At 37.1% G+C, this 23404-nt stretch overlaps 1 protein-coding gene, 1 non-coding gene and 1 pseudogene across 2 annotated transcripts in view; all 3 read left to right on the top strand.

Annotated features, from left to right (window-relative positions):
- Nucleotides 1–23404, top strand: part of RNF169 (ring finger protein 169) — an 82831-nt gene that overhangs the window by 26152 nt on the left and 33275 nt on the right. The window contains exon 2 of the mRNA XM_065944235.1: nt 5019–5092. Coding sequence (XP_065800307.1) covers nt 5019–5092 — 74 coding nt within the window. The remainder of the gene's footprint in view (nt 1–5018; nt 5093–23404) is intronic.
- LOC136174497 (glyoxalase domain-containing protein 4 pseudogene) lies at nt 10844–12371 on the top strand (annotated as a pseudogene).
- On the top strand, nt 19377–19514 carry LOC136176131 (small nucleolar RNA SNORA57). Its single transcript, XR_010664507.1, has one exon. It is a non-coding gene; the product is annotated as a small nucleolar RNA SNORA57 (small nucleolar RNA).

Raw genomic sequence — 23404 nt, 5'->3', positions numbered from 1 at the left:
TAGAGTTCTCTCTCAGTTGAGTCTCACAGGACATGCTTATTTTCCCCAGCAACAAGTTGTGACTACATGTGTTAAGTGGTGCGAAGCAGGGAAGCTTCTTACAGGCTTATTGCCCAAAGTTTTTATTAGGGGCTGATCATATAGGGACTGTCTGCCTAACACGTTCCAGAATTCCAGAATCCCATCAGGAAAGAAGGTATTCAGCATAACTGCATAGTTTATACAGTTTACATAGTAAGACAGTTTAGGTAACAGGGAGCTTGTACCTAATCAAGGTGGCTGAGAACTCTCCCCAAATCTTCCTAGCCACCAGTTAAAGGCTAACCCTCTACGCAAGCCTTAATAAGATAGGCAGTTAGGCCTGCTGTTGTCTTTTCTGCATTGTGTGTGTGTGTATGTGTGTAGCGTTTAGCATGTGGTGTGCTCTTATTAAATGTTAGCTGTGTTTTTATTATAGGGATTCTTCATTGATTACTGCCACTACTAAATGTGATCTTCTGCATTCCTGTGAAGTAGATTTGGCCAGTATTTTAATTTCCACTTGATAGATGAGACCAAGGCAAAGAGAATCTTTGATATATCTAGATACTCTCACTTAATTGACAGAGCAGGTGTCAGAACCTAATATGTTCTTTTTGCAAGCCAATAGGGAAGAAAAAAATTATTTTTGCCTTGTTGACATTTCTAGAGGGCATTATTAAAATAGGAAAAGGCTTAAATATTTAAGTTAATGTCAGATTGGACCAGTTCATGACCTTTTATTCTTAACTGTTTTTGTATTCAAGAATTACTTTGTTTTTGTTGACTGTGTAATTTTTTGAACTTTTGGGCATGATGTCAGTTAATGCAGCACAGTCCTGTTGAGAGAATTTGCAAAAAGTGACTGTTTAGCATTTTTTATTTTTAAACCATCAAGATTCATTAATCTTAATCCAACAGTAAGCTAATCTATATCAGTACTAATCTTGGTGAGTAGACATTAATCCTACCCTTGTCATTACCTTTTCCCCTCAAATGAGTCAAGGTATAGTAATATTTCAGTCAGTATGCCGAGTTCTTACTTGGCCTTATATATGAACATTGAGATTTCTTAGTAAGTATCCCAAAGTGAATTTAACTTTTCATATAATAAATGTATCCAAGCAGTTGGGTAATTATCTTCATTTCTCTTAAGTTATAACCTGCAAATAACCAGACCAAACTACCATTTCTTAATCTCGTCAATACCAGAGGCAGTTTTATAGTTATTAGATTCTACTGCATGCCACTCTACTGTCTGCAAATAGTTTACAAAGTGTTTTCACTTTCATTATATTCATTTGATCCTCATACTCTGCTGTCATAGTAGGTATTTTTCTGATTTTTAGAAGAGGAAGTTAAGACTGACTTATTTGAGACTCTGGAAGCTTCTAAGTTTGGAATCAGGCTTTTAATTTTGTACTATTTACACTATATAATAAAACTGTTAGACTCTTTGGACATTTTCTTCTAAATGCCATCAAGAATTATTTTAAAGAAAACAAATTCTCTAACAGTAAGTAAAAATTATAATCATTTTTACTAGTCTGTCACTAAAGTACTTTTGGTCCCTTGTGTTGAATAGTAGACTTATTAAAAGCCTGAATAAGATTATGCTCCTTATGTTGCTTCCAAATAAATAGATTTAGAATTTTTAAAAGTAGATATGAGAAGAGTCTTACACTTTGTACCAGAAGAAACTGTGGTAGAATTTGTTACTGTATTTTGGCCTGAGGAAGGTCTTTCCAAATATGCAAAATGCAGAAGTCATAAAGGAGAAGTTTGATTAATATAACTACTCAAAAATCACCACTGTAAGCAAAGTCAAGACAGATGATAAACTAAGAAAAGTATTGCTATTCATGTGACACAAGGGTAATTTTTCTTACATGGAGCTTTGAGAGATCTGGAAGAAAAAGTTAACTCCAGCAGGAGTAAGGGAAATGTGTGTACTTTTCACATCACAGGAAATGTAAATTACTCAGATACATGGAAAGTACTCAGCTTCATTCACTAAGCGCATAAGATGCAGAATTTCACCAATTATATTGGGAAAGCTAAACAATTTCAGCACTCATCATGCTGGCAAAGGTATGAGGAAATTGCAGTCTCATGCATCACTGGTGGGACTCTGAAGTGTGTACAGGTTTTATGAAGGGGGATTTGGTATTGTCTGCCAGAATTACAGAGGCACATATTCTTTGGCCCAGCAGTTCTGATTCCAGCAACTTAATCTGTGGCTATACTTGTAGACATGCAAAATGATTCATATGCAAGATCACTCATCGTAACATTGTTTTAATAGTTACTGGAGATTTAAACTCACTTCATACCTCTAACTTGGTCCTCATTTTTATTCTTAGGAGTAATTTGTCTTCTCTTTTTTTTCCTTAACCAGTTTTGAGTTTTGCTTCTGAATCATCTCATAGTACCATGTGAAAAATAGAATCAGCCAGTAGTTGTTAGTTTTGTTTTGTTTTTTTTAACTTTTTATTTTATATTGGCTTCCCTGGTAAAGAATCTGCCTGCAGTGCAGGAGACTAGAGTTTGATTCCTGAGTCGGGAAGATCCCCTGGAGAAGGAAATGGCAACTCACTCCAGCATTCTTGCCTGGAAAATCCCATGAATGGAGGAGCCTGGTGGGCTACATTTCATGGGGTTGTAACAGTTGGACATGACTTAGCGACTAAATCACTTATACTGGAGCCAGTTAACAATGTTGTGGTAATTTCAGGTGGACAGCAAGGGGACTCAGCCATAAATATACATGAATCCATTCTCCCCCAAACTCCCCTGCCAGTGGTTGTTATCAGTAGAAATCTACTCTGGCAAAAAAGGAATTTATTGAGAAAGAATATTGGGTAAGCTAAAGTTATCAGCCAGGTAGCTACAGAACTTGGCTTGGAAAATGGCAGTTAAAATCCAAGAACAAAGTCTATATAATGTGAATTCTTTGAAAATTTTTATAACTTCTTTGAGACCTAGTGTGTTTTTAATTGTTCCTTGTTGCTTTAAGGAATATATATTTTGTTCATTGAATTCATAATACATAATCAAGTTTGTTAATTTTATTGTTCAATTTTTCTGTATTTTTATTACCTTTGCTCTGCCTGATCTGTTTTTAATTGGGATATGTTAAATTTTTTTTTTTTACTATAATTTTGGATTTATTAGTTTCTCTTATAGTCTTATTGTTTTGTTCTGTGGTAGGTTCATACAAATTCATAATTATTATATCTTCTTGATGACTTCACTTTTTCATCATTATGTAGTTTCCGTCTTTATACCTTAATTCTTTTTCTCTTAATTTTGCCATGTACTAGTTCTGTGGTCTTGGGGAAGTCATTAACCGCTCATTTTCCTTATTGTAAAATGGTTATAATACCTGCTTTACAAAGTTTCTGTGAAGATTCACTGAGAAAATGTATGTGAAGTATTGTTCAGGAATAAGTTCTTCATAAATGGATTAAAAGTATTTTCCTTCTTTTGCCTTAAGGATTTTGCTTTTCTCCTCCCTCTTCCGCTGCTCTTTTACGGCATCTGCTTTTAAATACTATTTGCCTATAATTAGAAATGTTCTTAAGAGATACGATTAAAATATTCATCAGGAGTTTATTTTTTAAGTGGATGAAGGTGATGGAATGTTTTACTCCCAAGCCCTGGGTCTAATAATTCTTTCCTGTTTGGTACAGCTTTAAGTTCCTGTTTTCTGCATCTGCATTAGGTCCAGTGTTTCTAAGAATCTTCCACATTTCTCTGGTGTAAATGAGTCTTTCTAAAGTAGTTGAGACAACTGAAAAAGGACGAAAGTCACCTTTTTGAGGAACCCACTTTTCTACAACAAATATTATCAACCTGAATGGATGTAGAGTTATTAGTAAGTCTTAAATACCGTGTTTAAGTCACTAAATATATATATGGGGGTGTATAGAAGTGTCATGTACATTTAAGAAGGCTGAAGTGTGTGTTTTCTCCTTCGTTTTTATAGCATTTAGGACTTATCTTTTATTTGTTCCTAAGTTGGATTTTTATTTTCTATATAACCAATGTGTATTGTGTGCCTCTTGTGGGCATAGAATCTTGGATTTAAAATTATATATAGAAAAGAGAAGAACACAGAATTTCAGCTGAGAAAGCAACATAAAAGGTTTAGAAATATGTGGCATGTATGTTGTAATTAGGTAGTCAAGAGTTGAGAGAGACAGTGCTTTAGAAAGATGAAGTTGTGATCAGTCTCTGGAAGACCTTCAGTGACATTGAAGAGTTTTGACTTTATTTTATAGGCTGATCAAAACCGCTGAAAAAATCAGGATATATGCTGAAAATATTTATAGGTTGTAATCTGTTGGCAGTGTTGAAAAGAAGTAGAAAGAAACAGTAGTATGAGTAAAACTTTAGCTTATTTAAAATGTTACTTGGTAATATTTAACTGAGAGCTTTTTAAAAAAAATTAAGTAAATAATTTTTGGCTGTGCCAGTGGCGCAGCATGTGGGATCTTAGTTTCTGGGTCAGGAGTCAAACCTGCGCCTCCGTCAGTGGAAGCACAGAGTCTTACTCACTGGACTGACAGGGAAGTCCCGAACTAAGAGCTTTAAATATAGTTTTCCTTGAGGTCTTTTACCATGTTACTTTTATCAGTGAGACCCTTCAGACCACTCTGTGTACTGTTTTTTCCTTCTCCCTTATGTTTATTTTCCTTCATAGCCCTTAGTACCATCAGAGGTATTATACACACACACTTGTGTGTTTATTATCTGTTTCCCTCCACAATTTTGTAAGTTCCATGATAGCAAGGACTTTATTTGTTCAGTGCTTCTCCCCAGTGCTTAGGACTGTGCCTGGTTTATATCCTTTAATAAGTATTGGTTAAATTAATGAATGAATATTCAAATTGTGGGAAGATGACCACAATTTTTACATGGTTTATGATGTAGGACAAGATCTTGGTTCCTTCCTAGAAAGTTCTGTTAAAAAGTGTTTTCTTTTCTCATTTCTCCAGAGTTTATATTCAGAGCACCAATCAAATTAAGCAAGCCTGGGGAATTTCGTGAGGAATATGAAAGCCTGAAAAAGGTATAGTATGCATATTATTATGCCATTCATTTTCTTAAAGTAAATTGGAATAATGACATTAAAGAGTACTTAGTGGAAGTTTAGATTTAATAGGGAATTTTAAAATTGATAACGTAGAACCTGTCTGCATTATAGCAAACAGATGAAAATGTAGCTCACAGAGCCTATCATACACCTGCCACAATAACTGGCCACCAGGAGAGGTGTTCTTAGCATTTAAATGTTAGTTAAAAGCTAACATTTAACCTTTAATAATAGCTTGTATTATTTTTCATTATCTTATAAGATTACTATAATTACATGTGGTGTTCAGTAAGAACTGTAACTTAGACTGATAAAGGGGCAGTGGAATAATTTTCTAGTTAGAGAACATTTACCATTGGGAAAGCTTTTAGCTGTGTCCCCATCATCTTATTTTTGATGTGTTCAAGCTAATAGTCTGGGAATCATTTGGAAAATTAAGACTTCAAAAAGTCTGGTTATAAGAAGTATAAAATTTGTATTATCCTTCCCCAGCCCTCTCCCTGAACCACCATCCCTTACATAAGATCATAATGATTAGATAATTATTCTACATGTAGATGTTTAATATTTTATAAAGACAAATAATCCACTTAATCTGAATTGGACATCATCATAAAGCAGAGGCAAAACAATAACATTATTGTGGCATTTTAGACTGAATGAAAGGTCATGTTAAAGAGAAAAAAGACTGTGCTTAATTACTGTATATTTGATCTTTTCTTTTAAATGAGAGTGTCAAATGTTGACATGGGTCCTCTTGCTCCTTTTATATTAGAGTTGTGAGTTTTTTGTTTTTCATTTTAAATCAGTTACAGAGCTTTTTTATACATAGAAAGAAATTGTTCTCAGGGGCTACATGAAGAGAACCACAGATTTCTCTTAAATAAAATTCCAGAATATGCAGATATTTAGTTTTAATGTAACTTTTTAGAAATTAGGAGAATATGGAAATTTTAAAGCTTGAAGCTTTAAAGCTTGAAGCTTGAAGATAATGAGAAAATAAGGACTTGGAAGTAGAAAAAAGAAGTAAAGCAGAAGGCATAGTAAGTGTAGAGATTTTTTATAAAGCTTAGTAGAGAGAAAGAAACCTTGGGGAACTATCCTTTTGTTCCTGTTAGGAGGGAGGGACAGAAAAAATAGTTTTAAAAGTGACTGATAGCATAATGTTGTTGAGTGAAGCCAGGACAATCTCATTCTGTATAAACTGGATTGGATTTGAAAAACACTCACCTATGTCATTGTGTTGAATAAATTTAACCATAGCTACTCCCTGCCCCCCTTCCCCAAGTACCTAAGTTATCCTTAATCCATTGTATTATCTGGAGAATGGAAATCCAAGTCATAGAACCAAATTATAGTGAATATGCCACTATTGTGCCACTATTGTGGCATATCCATACAGTGGAATACTATTCAGCAACAAAAAGGAATGGAACACTGACACGTGCTGCCAGATAGATGAACCTCGAAAAGATGCTATGTGAAAGAAATCATGAAAGAAACCACATATTGTATGTTTCTATTTATAGAAAATGTCTACAATAGACAAAAGTATAGAGACAGTAGATTAATGGTTGATTGAGTAGAGGTGGGAATGGGGGTTAACAGTAAATGGACATGAATGATTTTATTGCAGTGATAAAGGTTTCTAAAACTGAATTATGGTATGTTCCACAACTTGGTAAATTTACTAAAAACCATTGAATTATATATTTGAAATGGATGAATTATATAACATGTAAAAATATGCCTCCATAAAGTAAAAAAATTAATATACTAGACATTTGGATGGAGAACTTGATAAAAAAGATGTGTCTTAGAATGCATATTTTCTGAAACAAAGCAAATATATAATTATCTAGATGAATCCCTAGGGAAGGGAGATATTTAAAAGTTTTTACTGAGCAAGTGATGGAAATTAATTCTACACAATTCATTACTAATTTGATGTACAATACACTTTGCTTAGTATACTTTATTATTTTGTTTAAATGACAATAAAAACCTTTATAAAGGCTATAAAAAAGTTATCAGGAAGTTTTATTCCCCTGATTCTAGGTCTTTTAAAAGATGTTTGCTTGCTAATCATAGATCCTTCTACCCATGGTGTAGTGTTATGCTTACTGAGGTTACTATGAGTGTCTAAATTTTATGATTCTATAAATAGATTTATATTTCTAAATATGTTTAAAATTTTCTTCCTGCCATGTGTTATAGCTAATTTTGTCTTTTTTATGCAAAAATATGCAGAACAAGCTGTGAAAGTTCTTTTTTTTATTTTCCACTCTCTTCCCCAGAGATAACTAGCATCAACAGTTTAGTGTATATCCTAGATTTTTTATGTACTTACACACACACTCACATATGCTTCAGTCTTTTTCAATATAAATGAGATCATGATGTATATTCATTTATTCAGCAAATATTTATTATGTCCTTACTGTGTGCCAGGTGCTAGGGATATGATGCTGAAAAAGATACCCAGGGTTCTTGCTGTTAGGGAGATTCCATTCTAGTGGGGAAGAAGAACAGTAAATAAGCAAAAAAGTATTTAATATATATTAATAAAGCAAGGTAGGAAGAGTTACAGGGGAGTGGAAGGGAAACTTGAGACACAAAACGACTGTTTTTAATACAGGGATCAGGGCAAATGTCAGAGAAGGCAACATTTGAGTTGCTACCTGGAAGGGGTGAGGGAGCAAGCCAAGTAAAGTTGTGAGGAGAGAGCATTCCCAGTAAAGGGGACAGCAAACACACAGGCCCTGAGATGGAAACAGGTTTTCCTTGCTAAAGGAACACCTTGGATGGAACTGAGTGTACAAGTTGTAGATGGAAGTGTGGTATGGGGATTTGGTATGATGTGAGTTGCGAGAGAGAGGAGGGACATATCAGAGAGGGCCTAGTTGCCTAGTAAGGACCCTAAGTTTATTTTAAGTGTGAGGGGAAGCCAGTAATATCTGACATATCCACCTGCAATGCAGGAGACCCCAGTTTGATTCCTGGGTCAGAAAGATCCACTGGAGAATACCCAATCCTATATTCTTGGGCTTCCCTTGTGGCTTAGCTGGTAAAGAAGCCACCTGGTGGAGACCCGGGTTCGATCCCTCGGTTGGGAAGATCCCCTGGAGAAGGGAAAGGCTACCCATTCCAGTATTCTGACCTGGAGAATCCCGTGGACCAGTCCATGGGGTCATAAAGAGTCGGACATGACTGAGTGACTTTCACTCTCATATTTTTAAGAGGTCTCTAGTTGCCTTGTGGGGAATAAACTGTAATGGGCTTAGGAATTAAGAATTGTATTTACTATCAATAGTAGAGACTCCAGTATTCTTGGGCTTCCCTGGTGGCTCAGATGGTAAAGAATTCACCTGCAGTGCAAGGAGACCCGGGTTCAATCCCTGGGTTGGGAAGATTCCCTGGAGGAGGAAATGGCAACCCTCTTCAGTATTCTTGCCTGGAGAATCCCATGGACAGAGAAGCCTGTCAGGCTGCAGTCCATGGGGTCACAAAGAGTAAGACATGACTGAGCAACTAAGCAGAGCAGCAGAGACCCCAACATAATGACTCAAATAAATTAGGAGTTTTATTTTTTTAAGTAACAAAAAAGCTGGAGGTAAACTGTCCAGGACTAATATGACAGCTCTAGGACATCAGAGGTTCAGGGTCCTTTTGTTTTTCTGTTTAGACATCATCTAGTGTACCTGTCTCCTTGTGGTGTGAGATGGTTGATCCTTCTCTATAATTTCATCTAGACAGAAGGTAAGGCAGAAGGGCATATGTCAGCTGAATTTGGTCTTTTAAAGAGCTTTCTCCAAAGCCCCACCCAGTGACTTCGCCTATATTTTGTAGTGTAGTGTCACAGACTCCCTGTGGCTGTCAGGAAAGCTGGGTAACAGTGTTTTACCTGGGTACATTAGCTTCCTCGGTAAAATTAGGATTCCTTTAGTAAGAAATGAAAAAATGAATACTGGGTAGGCAGCTAGCTATCTCTGCCTCATGGGACAAAAATGGAAATAAGACCAATTAGAACTTGGACTAAGCAATGGGTTGGGTTTAACCAGGATTAGAAAGTATGCTAAGAAGTATGACAGAGGGAATGATGCAGTGGACCTGAAGGTGTATACAAGGAAGTTGTAATTTTGGACTGTGGTTACTTTAAGGATGTTGTTTGAGGAAGGAATAGAGAACATGAGGGACATGGTGGACAGTGAGAGTGGTAGAGTCAGTGGACTGGAAGTTTTGATGGTGATAAAGAATTATGAAAGTAGGGTGACTAGCATGTTAGTAAAGTTGGAAACCTAGAAGTGGTGGCCTAAATGTGAAAGGCTTAAATGTGATGCTGAGAGGTAGTTTTAGTTACTGAACATGACAGTTTGGGGTATGATTATGGGAGGAGGTAACTGAAATAGGATGGAAGAAAAGATTTATCTAGAAGGAAGTGAAGAACCTGAGAGAATATATTGCTATTGAAATCTTTAGGAATGATCACTGGAGTAGTTAGGCAGAAACTTTTGTGCTGAGGTTTTCTGTGAATAAGGGGAGTTGACAGGCCAAGTAGGTGACTCCACAGAGAAGGGTTGTGAGTGTTATGGTCTCATGGTAAAGACTTCAAAGAACCTAGGAGTGGTTTTTTTTCTGACAGTATTTTTTTTTGTATGTGTGGATGGGAAGCAAGTGTTTTCATGTAGGTACTTTTTTCATACCGAATGATATTTCATGGTGTGGATGAGGTGTACATAATACATTTAACCACTGGTCATTTAAATGGTTTCCCATTTCCTCCAATTTTGAAGAGATGTTGCATTAAACATGTATGAATATATCTGAGCAAATATTAAGTTAGATTCCTAGAAGTGAAAATGCGGGTCAAGTGGTATATACACTTTGTATATACCATTTTGGTGGATATTAAAAAGACTTTTTCAACCTAACTTTCTTATCAACAGTAAAAGAGTCCCTTTTCATTATTTTTTAATATTTTGCTATCTCCTGAATAAAATATCTCATTGTTTTCATTTACATTTCCTGGATTACTAGAGAGGAGGAGCATCTTATGCTTACTGACTATTTCTGGGTTTTTTTGTGAATTGCTTATTTAGCAATTTCACACCTTTAAGTGTGAAAACTAGTTCCATCTTCTGCATATTTGTGATCTTGTTTGCTAGTGGCATGCTATTTTTTTCTGTGCTTTTATACACATGTTCCATTAAAGAGAAGTTTCCCGACTTTTCATGTTGTTTTAAGCAGAAGGAGAATATTAGAATGTGCTCAGCCCTCCATGTTGTTGCAGTGATTGGGGAAAGAATTTTGTTATGTTCCTTCTTTGATCCCTGTTTTGGGAGGTTCCCCTGGAGGAGGGCATGGCAACCCACTCCAGTATTCTTGCATGGAGAATCCCATGGACAGAGGAGCCTGGCAGGCTACAGTCTATTCGATTGCAAAGAGTGTGATCCTATTGAAATGACTGAGCACAGGGAAAAGATTAAGGAAGCACCAAGAGACCAGAAGGTCCTACAGCTCTCACAAATTATTTCTGTAGTCTACTATCATTGGGTAGACCATTTTACCAATTTAGATAAGAAAATGAGACAATTAGGGATGCACAAGCCTCTAATTTTTAAAGTGCCACTGGGACTACTGTACTGGCGTCATCTGTGGGTGATGTGGCACTGTATGTGTGAGGGGTGGGTACTGTAGGAGGTCATGGTGACTTGCAGGGTTCTGCACTTCATGTTCAAAGTGGAAAACCATTTCCTAATGGCGTTTCTATCGTGATGTCCTGGGAATGAAGGCCTTAATGATGGGAAATGAAGTAAAACAATGAATGGATTTGAACCTGAGGATGATCATTTTGTTGCAGAACTGACTTACAATTAGGGCATCGGAGACTACAAACTTGGCAATGACTTCATGATTATCACACTCGCTTCTAACCGGTTCAGTTCAGTCGCTCAGTCGTGTCCGACTCTTTGCGATCCCATTCACTGCAGCATCCCAGGCCTCCCTGTCCATCATCAACTCCTGGAGTTTACTCAAACTCATATCCATTGAGTCAGTGACGCCATCCAACCATCTCATTCTCTGTTGTCCTCTTCTCCTCCCGCCTTCAATCTTTCCCACCGTCAGGGTCTTTTCTGATGAGTCATTTCTTTGCATCACATGGCCAAAGTATTGGAGTTTCAGCTTCAGCATCAGTTCTTCCAATGAATATTCAGGACTGATTTCCTTTACGATGGACTGGTTGGATCTCCTTGCAGTCCAAGGGACTCTCAGGAGTCTTCTCCAACACCACATTTCAAAAGCATCAATTCTTCGGCATTCAGTTTTCTTTATGGTCCAACTCTCACATCCGTACATGACTACTGGAAAAACCATAGCTCTGACTATATGGACCTTTGTTGGCAAAGTAATATCTCTACTTTTTAATTTGCTATCTAGATTGGTTATAACTTTCCTTCCAAGGAGCAAGCGTCTTTTAATTTCATGGCTGCAGTCACCATCTGCTGTGATTTTGGAGCCTAAGAAAATAGTCTGTCACTGTTTCTATTGTTTCCCCATCTATTTGCCATGAAATGATGGAACCGGATGCCATGATCTTAGTTTTCTGAATGTTGAGTTTTAAGCCAACTTTTTCACTCTTCTTGCCAGGCCATCAACAATGCCAGGAAGCTGGAGTGGCCACTCAGTGAGGTTGCAGGAGGTGTTTTTGAAACAAAGCCCCTGGAGGATATAAATTCTGTTTGCAGAACTGTAGTCCACCGCAGACAGATTCTATATTAAAAGTAACTCTACCAGAGTCTGATCTTGAGAAGTCCTTTAGCTACTGGTATAATTTACTAGGAATGAAAGTTTATGAAAAAGATGAAAAGAAGCAGAGGACTTTGCTGGTCTAGGCTGATAACCAGTATAAGCTGGAGCTACAGGACATCCAGGAGGCAGTGATCTTGCAGCAGCTTTTGGACACATTGCCTTTTCTTGCCCCTAGAAAGAGTTGTCAGGTGACTTGATAAAGTGGGAGACCTGGGGAATTCTGACTCTCCTTGTGAGTCCGGACACTCTAGGGAAAGCAACGGTGCAAGTGATCATTCTGCCTGACCCTGATGGACATGAAGTTTGCTTTGTGGGAGATGAAGCATTTTGAAAACTCTGAAAGATGGATCCAGAGAGAAGCAGATTATTGGCTGATGCAATGGCAGAAGATGAAAGTGAGGAATAGTTTGCTTCACAAAATAAAACAAGGCTTCAGGTTAACTGAAGACATCATGCATAACAAGCATTAGTATTTCCTGTTTCAACACTTGTGAGGCCTAATGCATTATGTGATAAATGCTCTCATAACTTGGTTGTTTTCTGCACAGCTAGAGAGGCTGGGGTGGTAAAGATCTGTGTATTTTAATCTTTGACAGGTCTGATATATTTTAGAAAAATCCCATTATTATTAGTCCATTAAGAGGAGAACTGTCACTGTCATCCCTTGCCATCACTGGAAGGACACACTCTATGTGTGACTGTATTACATTAGTAATCAATTCTTCTCTAGACTGAGACAGCTGTATGGAACATTACCTTTGGTTGGGGGTGGAGGGAATTTTGATAAGCATGTAACTTTAATGAAAACAGTTATATCCAGATTTTTTTTAAAGTGCCATTGAACAGCACTCTTCCCACAAGGCCTGTGTTCATGACACCATTGCATTGGTTATCTTTTACTGTGAAATTGAGAGAAGCTCTTCCAAAATGTGGGGACTGCTGCAGTCACCAAAATAGATATAGTTTGTATTGCAGGGAATATTTGTTGAAAGACCTCTTAAAAATTGATTAGTCTAATCACATCTTTCATTTCAATCACATTCTTACAGAATATAAGCCTCATACAAAAAAACTTTGTCATTTTTGGTCAGGGCTATATCCTTAGCTCTAAAAGCAGTGCCTAACACAGATTCTCCTGTGCTGTAAGTGTTTGTGGAATTAAACTTACTGCACAGGCTCTATGTATAGTGCTAAAGTGGGAGAGAAGACATCAAGGATGAATGGGACATGGTTCCAAATTGAAAGTAGTTCATATGTGTTTTATTCTAAACTCTTAAATATGGCTAGTTAACATTTGAAGTACTATTAATAATAGGGAATACATACTCTGGGGGTAGTTACTTAGCATTTGAAAGACAGTAATCAGAACTTTCTCTGCAGAGGCTCCTATAAGCCCTTCAGTTATTTCTGGAGTCATCCAGTGCCTGAGGTTTGTTGACTAGCATAACGAATATTATAAATGTTTTCTAAATTTTTAATTTTTGTAATGTTTAAATAATAAAATGAACACCTGTATACACATCACTCAGCTTTTGCAATTATGAAGATAAATAATTTTTCATGGTAAAGTGGGTATTATTCACGACATGATTAGCTACAAATACTCTGAAGGTATCTCCTCCCTTGAAAGAACAGGATTGAAGAATCTAGTGAGCTCCACAGCCTGTTTCTTCAGTGGAGTCTTGCCCTGTGGCTAGGAATTCCATTTGCTTTTGTGTTTAACTGTCAGACAATTCAGCTGTTTGATTCTAACCAGATTAGTTGAAGCCTCCTGCTAGATGATTGCCTTGAGTGAACCTGTCATACAGGTTATTTATTTAGTATCTAAAAGGATAGAATGCTAGCTGAAACTTCATGATACTTAAGGTAGTAAGTTACATAACACAGAAAAACTTTTAAGTGCTGTGAGATATATATGACATAAAATCTGTCATTTTAACCACTTTAAGGATACAATTCAGTGGCCTTAAGTACATTCATAGTGTTGTGTAATCATCACTGTTCTTTCTCCAAAATATTTTTTACTTCAAACAGAAACTCTGTACCCATTAATCCATAACTACCCATTCCATCTTACCCCCCAACCCCCAGTAACCTCTAACCTACTTTCTCTTTCTACAGATTTGCCTATTCTAGATATGTAAATGGAATCATATCATATTTGTCCTTTTATGACCTGACCTATTTCAGCATGTTTTCAAGGTTCATTCACATTGTAGCATGTTTTAGTAGTTTGTTCCTTTTTATGGCTGGATATTCCATTTTGTCAAAGCTATGGTCTTCCCAGTGGTCACGTGTGGTTCTGAGAGCTGGACTGTAAAGAAGGTAGAGAACCAAAGAATTGGTACCTTCGAACTGTGGTACTGGAGAAGACTTGTGAAACTCTCTTTGACAGCATGGTGATCAAACCAGTCAATCTTAAGGGAAATCAGCCCTGAATACTCATTGTAAGGACTGATATTGAAGCTGAAGCTCCAGTGTTTTGTTCATCTGATGTGGACAGATGACTCATTGGAAAAGTCCCTGATGCTGGGAAAGATTGAGGGCAGAAGGAGAAGAGGGCGTCAGAGGATGAGATGGCTGGATGGTATCACCAATGCAATGGACATGAACTGGGGCAAACTTTGGGAGATGGTGAGGGACAGGAAGGCCTGGCATGCTGCAGTCCATGGGGTTCCAAAGAGTCGGACACAACTGGGCAACTGAACAACAACATTTCATTTTGTTAATCCTTTCATTTCCTGATGGACTCTTGAGTTGTTCTCGCTTTTTGGCTGTTGTGAATAATGCTGCATAAACATTGGAATACAAGTGTCCGTTTGACTCCCCCTCTCTTATTTTGGGTATGTCATTAGGAGTGGAAGTGCCAGGTCAAGGGAATCATTAAACTGTTTTCTACAACAGCCTTACAATTTTACAGTCCTACCAAATATTCCCTGGCCCTGTGTGAGGGCCCCAATTACTCCATGTTGTTGTTAGCACTTGTTATTTTTTGATTTTTTAAAAAAATAACCATCCTAGTGGGTATCTCATTCATTAGGTTTTTTTGTTTTTTTTTTTTCTCATTAGGTTTTGATTTGCATTTCCATAATGAATAATGATGTTGAGCCTTTTTTCATGTCCTTATTGATAACTTTGTATTTCTTCTTTGGAGAAATGTCTTTTCAGGTCTTTCTGCTCAATTTCCAGTTGGGTTTTTGCTATTGAGTTGTAAGGTTTTTTTAGTGTATTCTGAATAGTAACTCTTTATCAGATACATGATTTGTAAATATTTTCTCCCACTATGTAGGCTGTCTTTTCACTTTTTTGTTAGTATCCTTTGCACAAAAGTTTTTAGTTATGATGAAGTCCAGTGAATGTTTTTTTCTTTTTGGTCTGAATTGCTTAATGCTTTTCTGTTTCACTTTTTCACTCAGCCCAGTAATTCTGAGATTCATTCAGCTAGTTACATGTATCAATAATTTATTCTTTGTTACTGCAGAGTAATATTTCATTGTACATGTCACAGTTTGTTTATCTGTTTGCCTCTTAATAGACATTTGGGTTGTTTCCAGTTCTTAGCTATTACAAATAAAGCTACTGTGACCATTCACTTGCAAATCTTTGTACAAAATAATTTTTTTTTCTCTTAAGTAAATACTTAAGCTTGAGATGGCTAGATCATATGGGAGGTGTGATTCCTTTTTTAAGAAACTGCCAAACTGTTCAAAAGTGATTTTCTCATTTTAATTCTTACCAGTAGTATATGAATGTTCTGGTTGTTCGCAGTCTTTGCCAACATTTTGTAGGGTTAGTCTTTTTAATTTTAACAATTCTAGTTGTTATGTAGTGGTATCTCATTGTGGTTTTAATTTGTATTTCCCTAATGACTAATAATGTTGAGCATCTTTTCATGTGTTTATTTGTATTTTCTTACAGTTGAAGTTTGAAAGATTTTTGAATACAAGTCTTACCAGGTGTATGCTTTGTAAATATTTTTCTCCCTGTATCAGTCTTTTCATTTTCTTAGAGCCCTTTGAATGGTAGAAGTTTTTAACTTTGAAAAAACACACTTTGTACATTTTTTTTTCCCTTTGTAGATTTTGCTTTTAGTGTTATATCTAAGAATTCTTTTTCCAAAGTCAACAAAGATGTTCTCCTGTGTTTTCTTCTGGAAGTTTTATAGTTTTAGGCTTTACGTTTAGGTCTGTGATCCATTTTGAGTTAATTTTTTATATGTTGTGCATATGGATGTCCCAGTTATTCTGGCACATTTGCTGAAAAGACTGTCCTTTCTCCATTGGATTGCTTTTTGCACCTTTGTCAAATATTAGTTACCTTCATATTGTGGGTTTGCTTCCAAACTCTATATTGTATCTGTATCATTGATCTATTTATTTATTATTACACCAGTACCATGCTGTTTTGATTATTGTAGCTTTATAGTAAGAAGTTATTTTGACTTTTTCAAAGTTTTTTTGGCTTCTTGGTTCACTGTATATCCATCTGAATTTTAGTATTGGCTTGCCAGTTTCTACAAAAACACTTGCTGGCATTCTGATTGGGATTGCCCAGAGTCTATAGATCAGTTTGGGGAGAATTGATATCTCAGTAATTGAGTCTTCAGACCCATCAACATGATATCCTTCTATTTATTTAGTTCTTCGTTAGTTTCTCTCAGCAGTGGTTTGTGGTTTTCACTTTCCAGATCTTATATCAGATTTATCTTAAATATTTCACATTTTTGGATATTACTGTAAGTGGTATTACAATTCTTGCAAGTATGTAAAAATACTATTGGTTTTTACATTTTGATACTTTATCCTACAAAGTAGGATACTTTTTGATACTTTATCCCTGTGCTAGACTCATTTAGTAGTTTCAGTAGCTTTTTTTGTAGATTCTAGTGGATTTCCTACATGGAGGATCATGTCTGTCAATAATGACTATTTTTAATGGAGGACTTTTACTACCTGATTTTAAAATGATAGTCATCAAGAGAGTATAGTGTTTTCATAAGGAAAAGACATAGATCAATGGAATAGAATATAGACCTGAATAGACCCCCTCATAAATAGTCAATTGATATTCCTAAGGGCATAGAAATAATTCAGTGGCAAAAGAACAGTCTTTTCAACAGTAATGTTGGAACAGACTTATCTTGTGAATAAATCAGTCTTGATCTGTATGGATCATAGACTAAACATAAAAGCTAAAATTATGTTGAAGAAGACCTAGAAGAAAAAAATATTGACCTTAGGGTAGGCAAAGATTTACTAGACAAGAACCCCAAAAATCCTAATCACAGAAGAAAAAAATGATATATTGAATTGTATTAAAGTTTTTTATATATATATAATCTTCTATGCATTTAGAAAATAAACAAAGCAAATACTGGGAGAAGATATTCTCAAAATATCTAACAGCATACTTTTATTTAGAATTTTTTAAAAAAGAAACTTGCTTGGAAACAGACACTTCACAAAAGAAGACATGCTACCGAAAATATGAAAAGATGCTCAACATAGTTAACCAGCAGGGAGATACTCACGAACATCCCATGTAGGATATCCCCTACTTTCTCTGGAATAGCTAAAATTAAAAGGCTGAGAATTCCATGTCTCCAAATGAGTGTGAGAATGAAAATAAACTGGATTTCTCATGAATTATTAGTGGGAGTATAATCCTCCCTCCATATCTGCAGGGTAATGGTTCCAGAAACCACATGGATACCAAGTCCCTTATGAAAAACAGAGTACAGTCGGCCTTTGGCATCTGCAGGTTCAGTGTACACAGGTTCCACCAAAGGCAGATTGATATTTTTAAAACATTTATTTTATTTTTGGTTGCACTAGATTTTCATTGCTGCATGCAGGCTTTCTCTAGTTGCAGAGAGCTGGGGCTGCTCTTCATTGCAGTGTGTGGGCTCCTCACTGCAGTGCCTTCTCTTGTTGCGGAGCACAGGCTCTAGATGCACAGGCTTCAGTAGTTGCAGCACATGGGCTCAGTAGTTGTGGCACAGGCCCTCATTAATTGAGGCTCACAGGCTCTAGAGTGCGAGCTCAGAAGTTGTGGTGCACGGACTTAGTTGCTCTGCAGCACAGGGAATCTTCCTGGACCGGGGATGGAACCCATGTCCCCTGCACTGGCAGGGGGATTCTTATCCACTGCACCACCAGGGAATTCTAGCAGAGTGATATTTGATTTTTGATCTGCGATTGGTTAAATCTACTGATGTGGAACCCACGGATATGGAGGACTGATTGTATAAAATGGTATAATCTCCGTGGGAAACATTTTGGCAGTTTATATGTTTAAACATACACTTAACTACTTGATGGAGAAGGCACTGGCAACCCACTTCAGTACTCTTACCTGGAAAATCCCATGGATGGAGGAGCCTGGTAGGCTGCAGTCCATGGGGTCGCTAAGAGTCAGACACGACTAAGCGACTTCACGTTCACTTTTCACTTTTCACTTTCACACACTGGAGAAGGAAATGGCAACCCACTCCAGTGTTCTTGCCTGGAGAATCCTAGGGACGGGGGAGCCTGGTGGGCTGCCATCTATGGGGTTGCACAGAGTCGAACATGATTGACGCAACTTAGCAGCTGTAGCAGCAACTACTTGATGGAGCAAATCTACTTGTAACTGTTTAGACAAGCAAAATAAAAACATCTGTTCAGAAAAAGACATGAATGTTCATAGCAGCTTTTTTCATAACAGTTCCAAACTAAATACAACCCACATGTATACTACTTGAGTGGATAAACATACTGTGGTATATTCATGCAATGGAATATAACTTATCCATAAAAGGAATATAAGGAATATAGCGTTATAATGAACTTAGTAGCATGGATGAATATCAAAAATGTGCTGTGAATGAATCTTGACATAAAGGAATATATGCTGTATGATTTTATAGTAGGCAAAACTAATCTGTAGTCATAATTATAAAATTAAGGGTTGCTCTGAGCTGAGGAGGGTGGGAGATTGATTACTAGTGGGTTTTTTAATTGTTTTTGTTTTTGGCCATGCTGCGTGATTTGTGGAATCTTACTTAGTTCCTTGACCAGGGATGAAACTTGGGCCCTTGGCAGTAAAAGTATAGAGTCCTAAGCACTGTACTGCCAGGGAATTCCCACTAGTGGGTTTGAGGTGACTTTCTTGGTGGTAAAAATGTTCTATATCTTGATTAGGGATATGGGTACATAGATATATACATTTGTTGAAATTCGTTGAGCTATGTATTCTGTATGTGATCATTTGATCATATGTAGGTTATTCCTTAACATAGTTGATTTAAAAAAAACAACAACAGCTCAAGGTGGATTGTAGATCTGTATGTGAAATGTCAAATAATAATTCCTTAAAGATACTATGAGGAGGGCAGTGACTGAGTGAGTGTGACTTTGTAGACATGGGGTTCGTGCTGGGGGTCTTGGGGAGGGGGGTGGTGCCTGTGGACCATCCTTTTCTTGGCAGGGATTCCCGATCCACGTAATGTACAGAGATAGAAGAAATGGGCTCTGGCCCCCTTGGCGTCATGTCTTTGGTACCAGCAGCTTCCAGTCCGCCGGTTCTATCCTCAAGTGCCGGGACACAGAGCCAAAAAAAAAAAAAAAGATACTATGAGACAATTTCTTTTAAAAAAAAAATCACTAATGTTAAACTACTTTAAAACCTGGAGCTTCTTGTCTTCAAAAGGCACTACCAAGGAATGAAAAAGGCAGGCTAGTATGAGAAGGGGGAATAATGTGTGTGTGTGTTTCTTGTATGTATGTATTTTTTTCTTAAAAATTGCCTCATATCCAAAAAGTATAACTCCTATAAATTATTAGGGGAAGTTCCAAATAATTGAAAGGAGAAAGGGTAACAATGTGAATAGGTATGTCATAAAAGAGAATTTCCAAATAGTCAATAAGCACATGAAGAACTGCTCTAGATCTTTAATCATCAGAGAAATACAAACTGAAGTCATAATGCAGTATCAATATGTATGCCCTGAAATGGCTAACATAGACAGTTCTGAGTGTTATCAAGGTTGAGAGCATTCCTGCTACATTGCAGATTGGGGTGGGAGTGTAATTTCTACAATCAATTTGGGGAAACTATGGCAGTGTACCCCTACTTTATGCCTAAACAGCTTCTCTACTAGAATGTATCCCATAGAACAATATATGTATCAGGATACATTTTCAAGAACGGTCATAGTAGTTTACTTGTGAATAAAATAAATTAATAGTTATGCAAATATCTATAACAATAGAATCATTAAGTTATTTTGTAGTCAAACAATGGAGTACTATAAAACAATGAGAAAGAACAGACTACTAAATACACCTACATGGATGAATCTCACCAATGGAATTTTTTTTTTAATTGGGGGGTAGTTGCTTTACAATGTTGTGTTAGTTTCTGCTATACAACAAAGTGAATCAGCTCTCTGTGTACTTATATCCCCTCCCTCTTGGATCACAAATGAAATGTTGACTGAAGGAAGAGATTCAATACATACATAAAATTCCGTTTATATAAAACTCAAAAATAGGTGAAAGTGTGTTTTTGGTGTTATAAGCTGGGATCATGAATACTCTGGGGTGAGGAGTAGGCACAGGGGGTTCTTGATCTGGGTGGTAGTTACATGGATGTGCTTATTTTGTAGAATTTTTCATGTTTTACATTTATCATTTGTACACTGTGTGTATGGTGATTTGATTTCAAAAAGTTTATTTTAGGGACTTCCACGATGGTCCAGTGGTTAAGACCCCACGCTTCCACTGTAAGGTGCATGGGTTTGATCCCTGGTTGGGGAACTAAGATCCTACATGCTACACAGCACAGCCAAAAAGAAAAGTTTACTTTAAAAAATTAATAATGACAAAGTAAAGATACTTGGATGGAAAAAATTACATGGTATTCTTGGTAATGTGGCTGAGAATGAGATTACTATACAGAAGTCGATAATTGTCTCTTAATAGTATCTAAAAATGGATGCAGGGAATTCCCTCCTGGTCCAGTGATTAGGACTCACCCCTTCCACTGCAGGGGGCACAGATTTCATCCTTGGTCAGGGAGCTAAGATCCTGCAAGCTGCCCAGCATGGCCGATTAATAAATAAGCATTTAAAAAAATGGAGGCAGTAAAAAGCACTCCACTTTACAGAAGTGGGCAGCTTCATTTGATACAGTCAGAGATCTCTTGTTTTGGCTCACACTGCTTGCTTCTTGCTTTTAGCTCTAGGGCTCCTCTGTGGTTGCTGTACAGTGCTTACCATGGGAACTTACTGGAGTTGTTCAAGCCAGTGTGAGGGATATTTAACATCCAGTGGAGCAAACTTTTGTCAGCAAGAGGTGGGAGTCTATTTATGAGCGCACACACACATACATATATATGTATATATTATTTGCTTCCCCCTTTCTCACTTCAGATTGAGTCTTGAGCTGCATTTCATACAGTTTCTCACATTGTCCTCTGTAGGACAGCTATTAGGCCAACCACTTGTATTGGCTTGCTGTCTCTTGTTGTACCATTCCATCCTTAACTCCTGCTCCCCAGTAAAGTATTCATGAATAAACCTTCTACTCAGATTCTGACCTGCTCACCTTAACAAAGAACTATCTGACCCAAAATGTCAATAGTACTGAGGTTGGGGAACCCTAGTATTTGAAGCCAGTGGTTTGCTTTAAAATCTAAGCTCTTCAGTATTCAAACACAGACTTTAGGTAATAGCCACTGAGTGTTAATTTTTGTGTCTATAAAATGGTAGTGATAGGTACAAACAAAGCCCTTGAGGATTAAATAAGGTAAGCTCTATAAACTTCATGTCTGAAACATGGAAGAGTTCAATAAACAGCAGCTATCAATACTTCTCATTCAGATTTATATGCTGTTGTCTGACACTATCTGAGCCATTTTCCCTGAGTATAAAAACTCTTTCCTAGAGACCAAGTTCTCAAGTCCTTATAAATAACCATCAAAAGGGACCAAAAACTAGCATCTACAGAATCCAATATAGAGAAAATACCAACATGATTCATATGAAGATTTAAATGGATATATGTGATTTTCAATTTTGTAAATTTTTAACTTCAAGTTGGTGCTGTGTTCACAGACTCAACATGGCAATGAAAAAGTTGTTTTGTCAATAGTGCAAGTTCACTGTCAAAAACTTTGAGAGCAGCAATAAACATTATTAGGAAGCAAAGGATGCATTCTGAGACACTTAAGAAGCCAGAGAACATTGTATGTAAACACAGTTAAGCACTGAACAAAGTAACACTGAAGTACATAAAACAGGAAATGTTTTAGTTTTTTGAAATGGCAGCATCTGTGTAGGTATGTATTTTGGGAGCTATCTTATGCATTTAGTACGTTTAGTAGCAGTTTCCGGCCTCTACCCACTAGACGCCAGGAGCAGCATACACCTGTCCGCTCAGCTGGGACAGCGTCTCCAGACATCGTTGGCTGTAAAATCATCCTTGGCTGAGAACCACCAAGGTAAATATAGATTTGAATTCCAGGTCGAAGGTTATGGCTCTGAATTTGAACACATTAGCTAACTCTGAAATGGGCAAATTTAACTCAGATGACCATTATATCTACTGCTGTGGTCAAGAATCCCTTAGAAGAAATGGAGTAGCCCTCATAGTCAAAAAAAAAAAAAAGAGTCCAAAATGCAGTTCTTGGGTGCAGTCTCAAAAACGACAGAATGATCTCTGCTCTTTTCCAAGGCAAACCCGTTCAGTATCACAGTAATCCAAGTCTGTGCCCCTACCAGTAATGCTGAAGAAGCTGAAGTTGAATGGTTCTATGAAGACCTACAAGACCTTCTAGAACTAACACCCAAAAAAGATGTCCTTTTCACTATAGGGGACTGAAATGCCAAAGTAGGAAGTTAGGAGATACCTGGAGTAACAGGCAAGTTTGACCTTGGAGTACAAAATGAAACAGGGCAAAGGATAACAGAGGTTAGCCAAGAGAAAGCACTGGTCATAACAAACACCCTCTTCCAGCAACACAAGAGAACACTCTACACATGGACTCTCACCAGATGGTCAATACTGAAATCAGATTGATTCTTCTCTTTGCAGCCGAAGATGGAGAAGCTCTATACAATCAGCAAAAACAAGACTGGGAGCTGACTGTGGCTCAGATCATGAATTCCTTATTGCCAAATTGAGACTTAAATTGAAGAAAGTAGGGAAAACAACTAGACCTTTCAGGTATGAACTAAATCAAATCCCTTATGTATATACAGTGGAAGTGAGTAATAGATTTAAGGGATTAGATCTGATAGAGTGCCTAAAGAACTGTGGACGGAGGTTTGTGACGTTGTACAGAAAGCAGTGATAAGGACCATCCCCAAGAAAAAAAATGCAAAAAGGCAAAATGGTTGTCTGAGGAAGCCTTACAAATAGTTGAGAAGAGAAGTGAACACAGGCAAAGGCGAAAAGGAAAGATAAACCCAGTTTGAATGCAGAGTTCCAAAGAATA

The sequence above is a fragment of the Muntiacus reevesi genome, chromosome 9, assembly GCF_963930625.1.
Source record: "Muntiacus reevesi chromosome 9, mMunRee1.1, whole genome shotgun sequence".
Taxonomy (NCBI): domain Eukaryota; kingdom Metazoa; phylum Chordata; class Mammalia; order Artiodactyla; family Cervidae; genus Muntiacus; species Muntiacus reevesi.
Note: the sequence above shows the minus strand (reverse complement) of the source record. Positions and strands in the feature narration are given on the sequence as shown.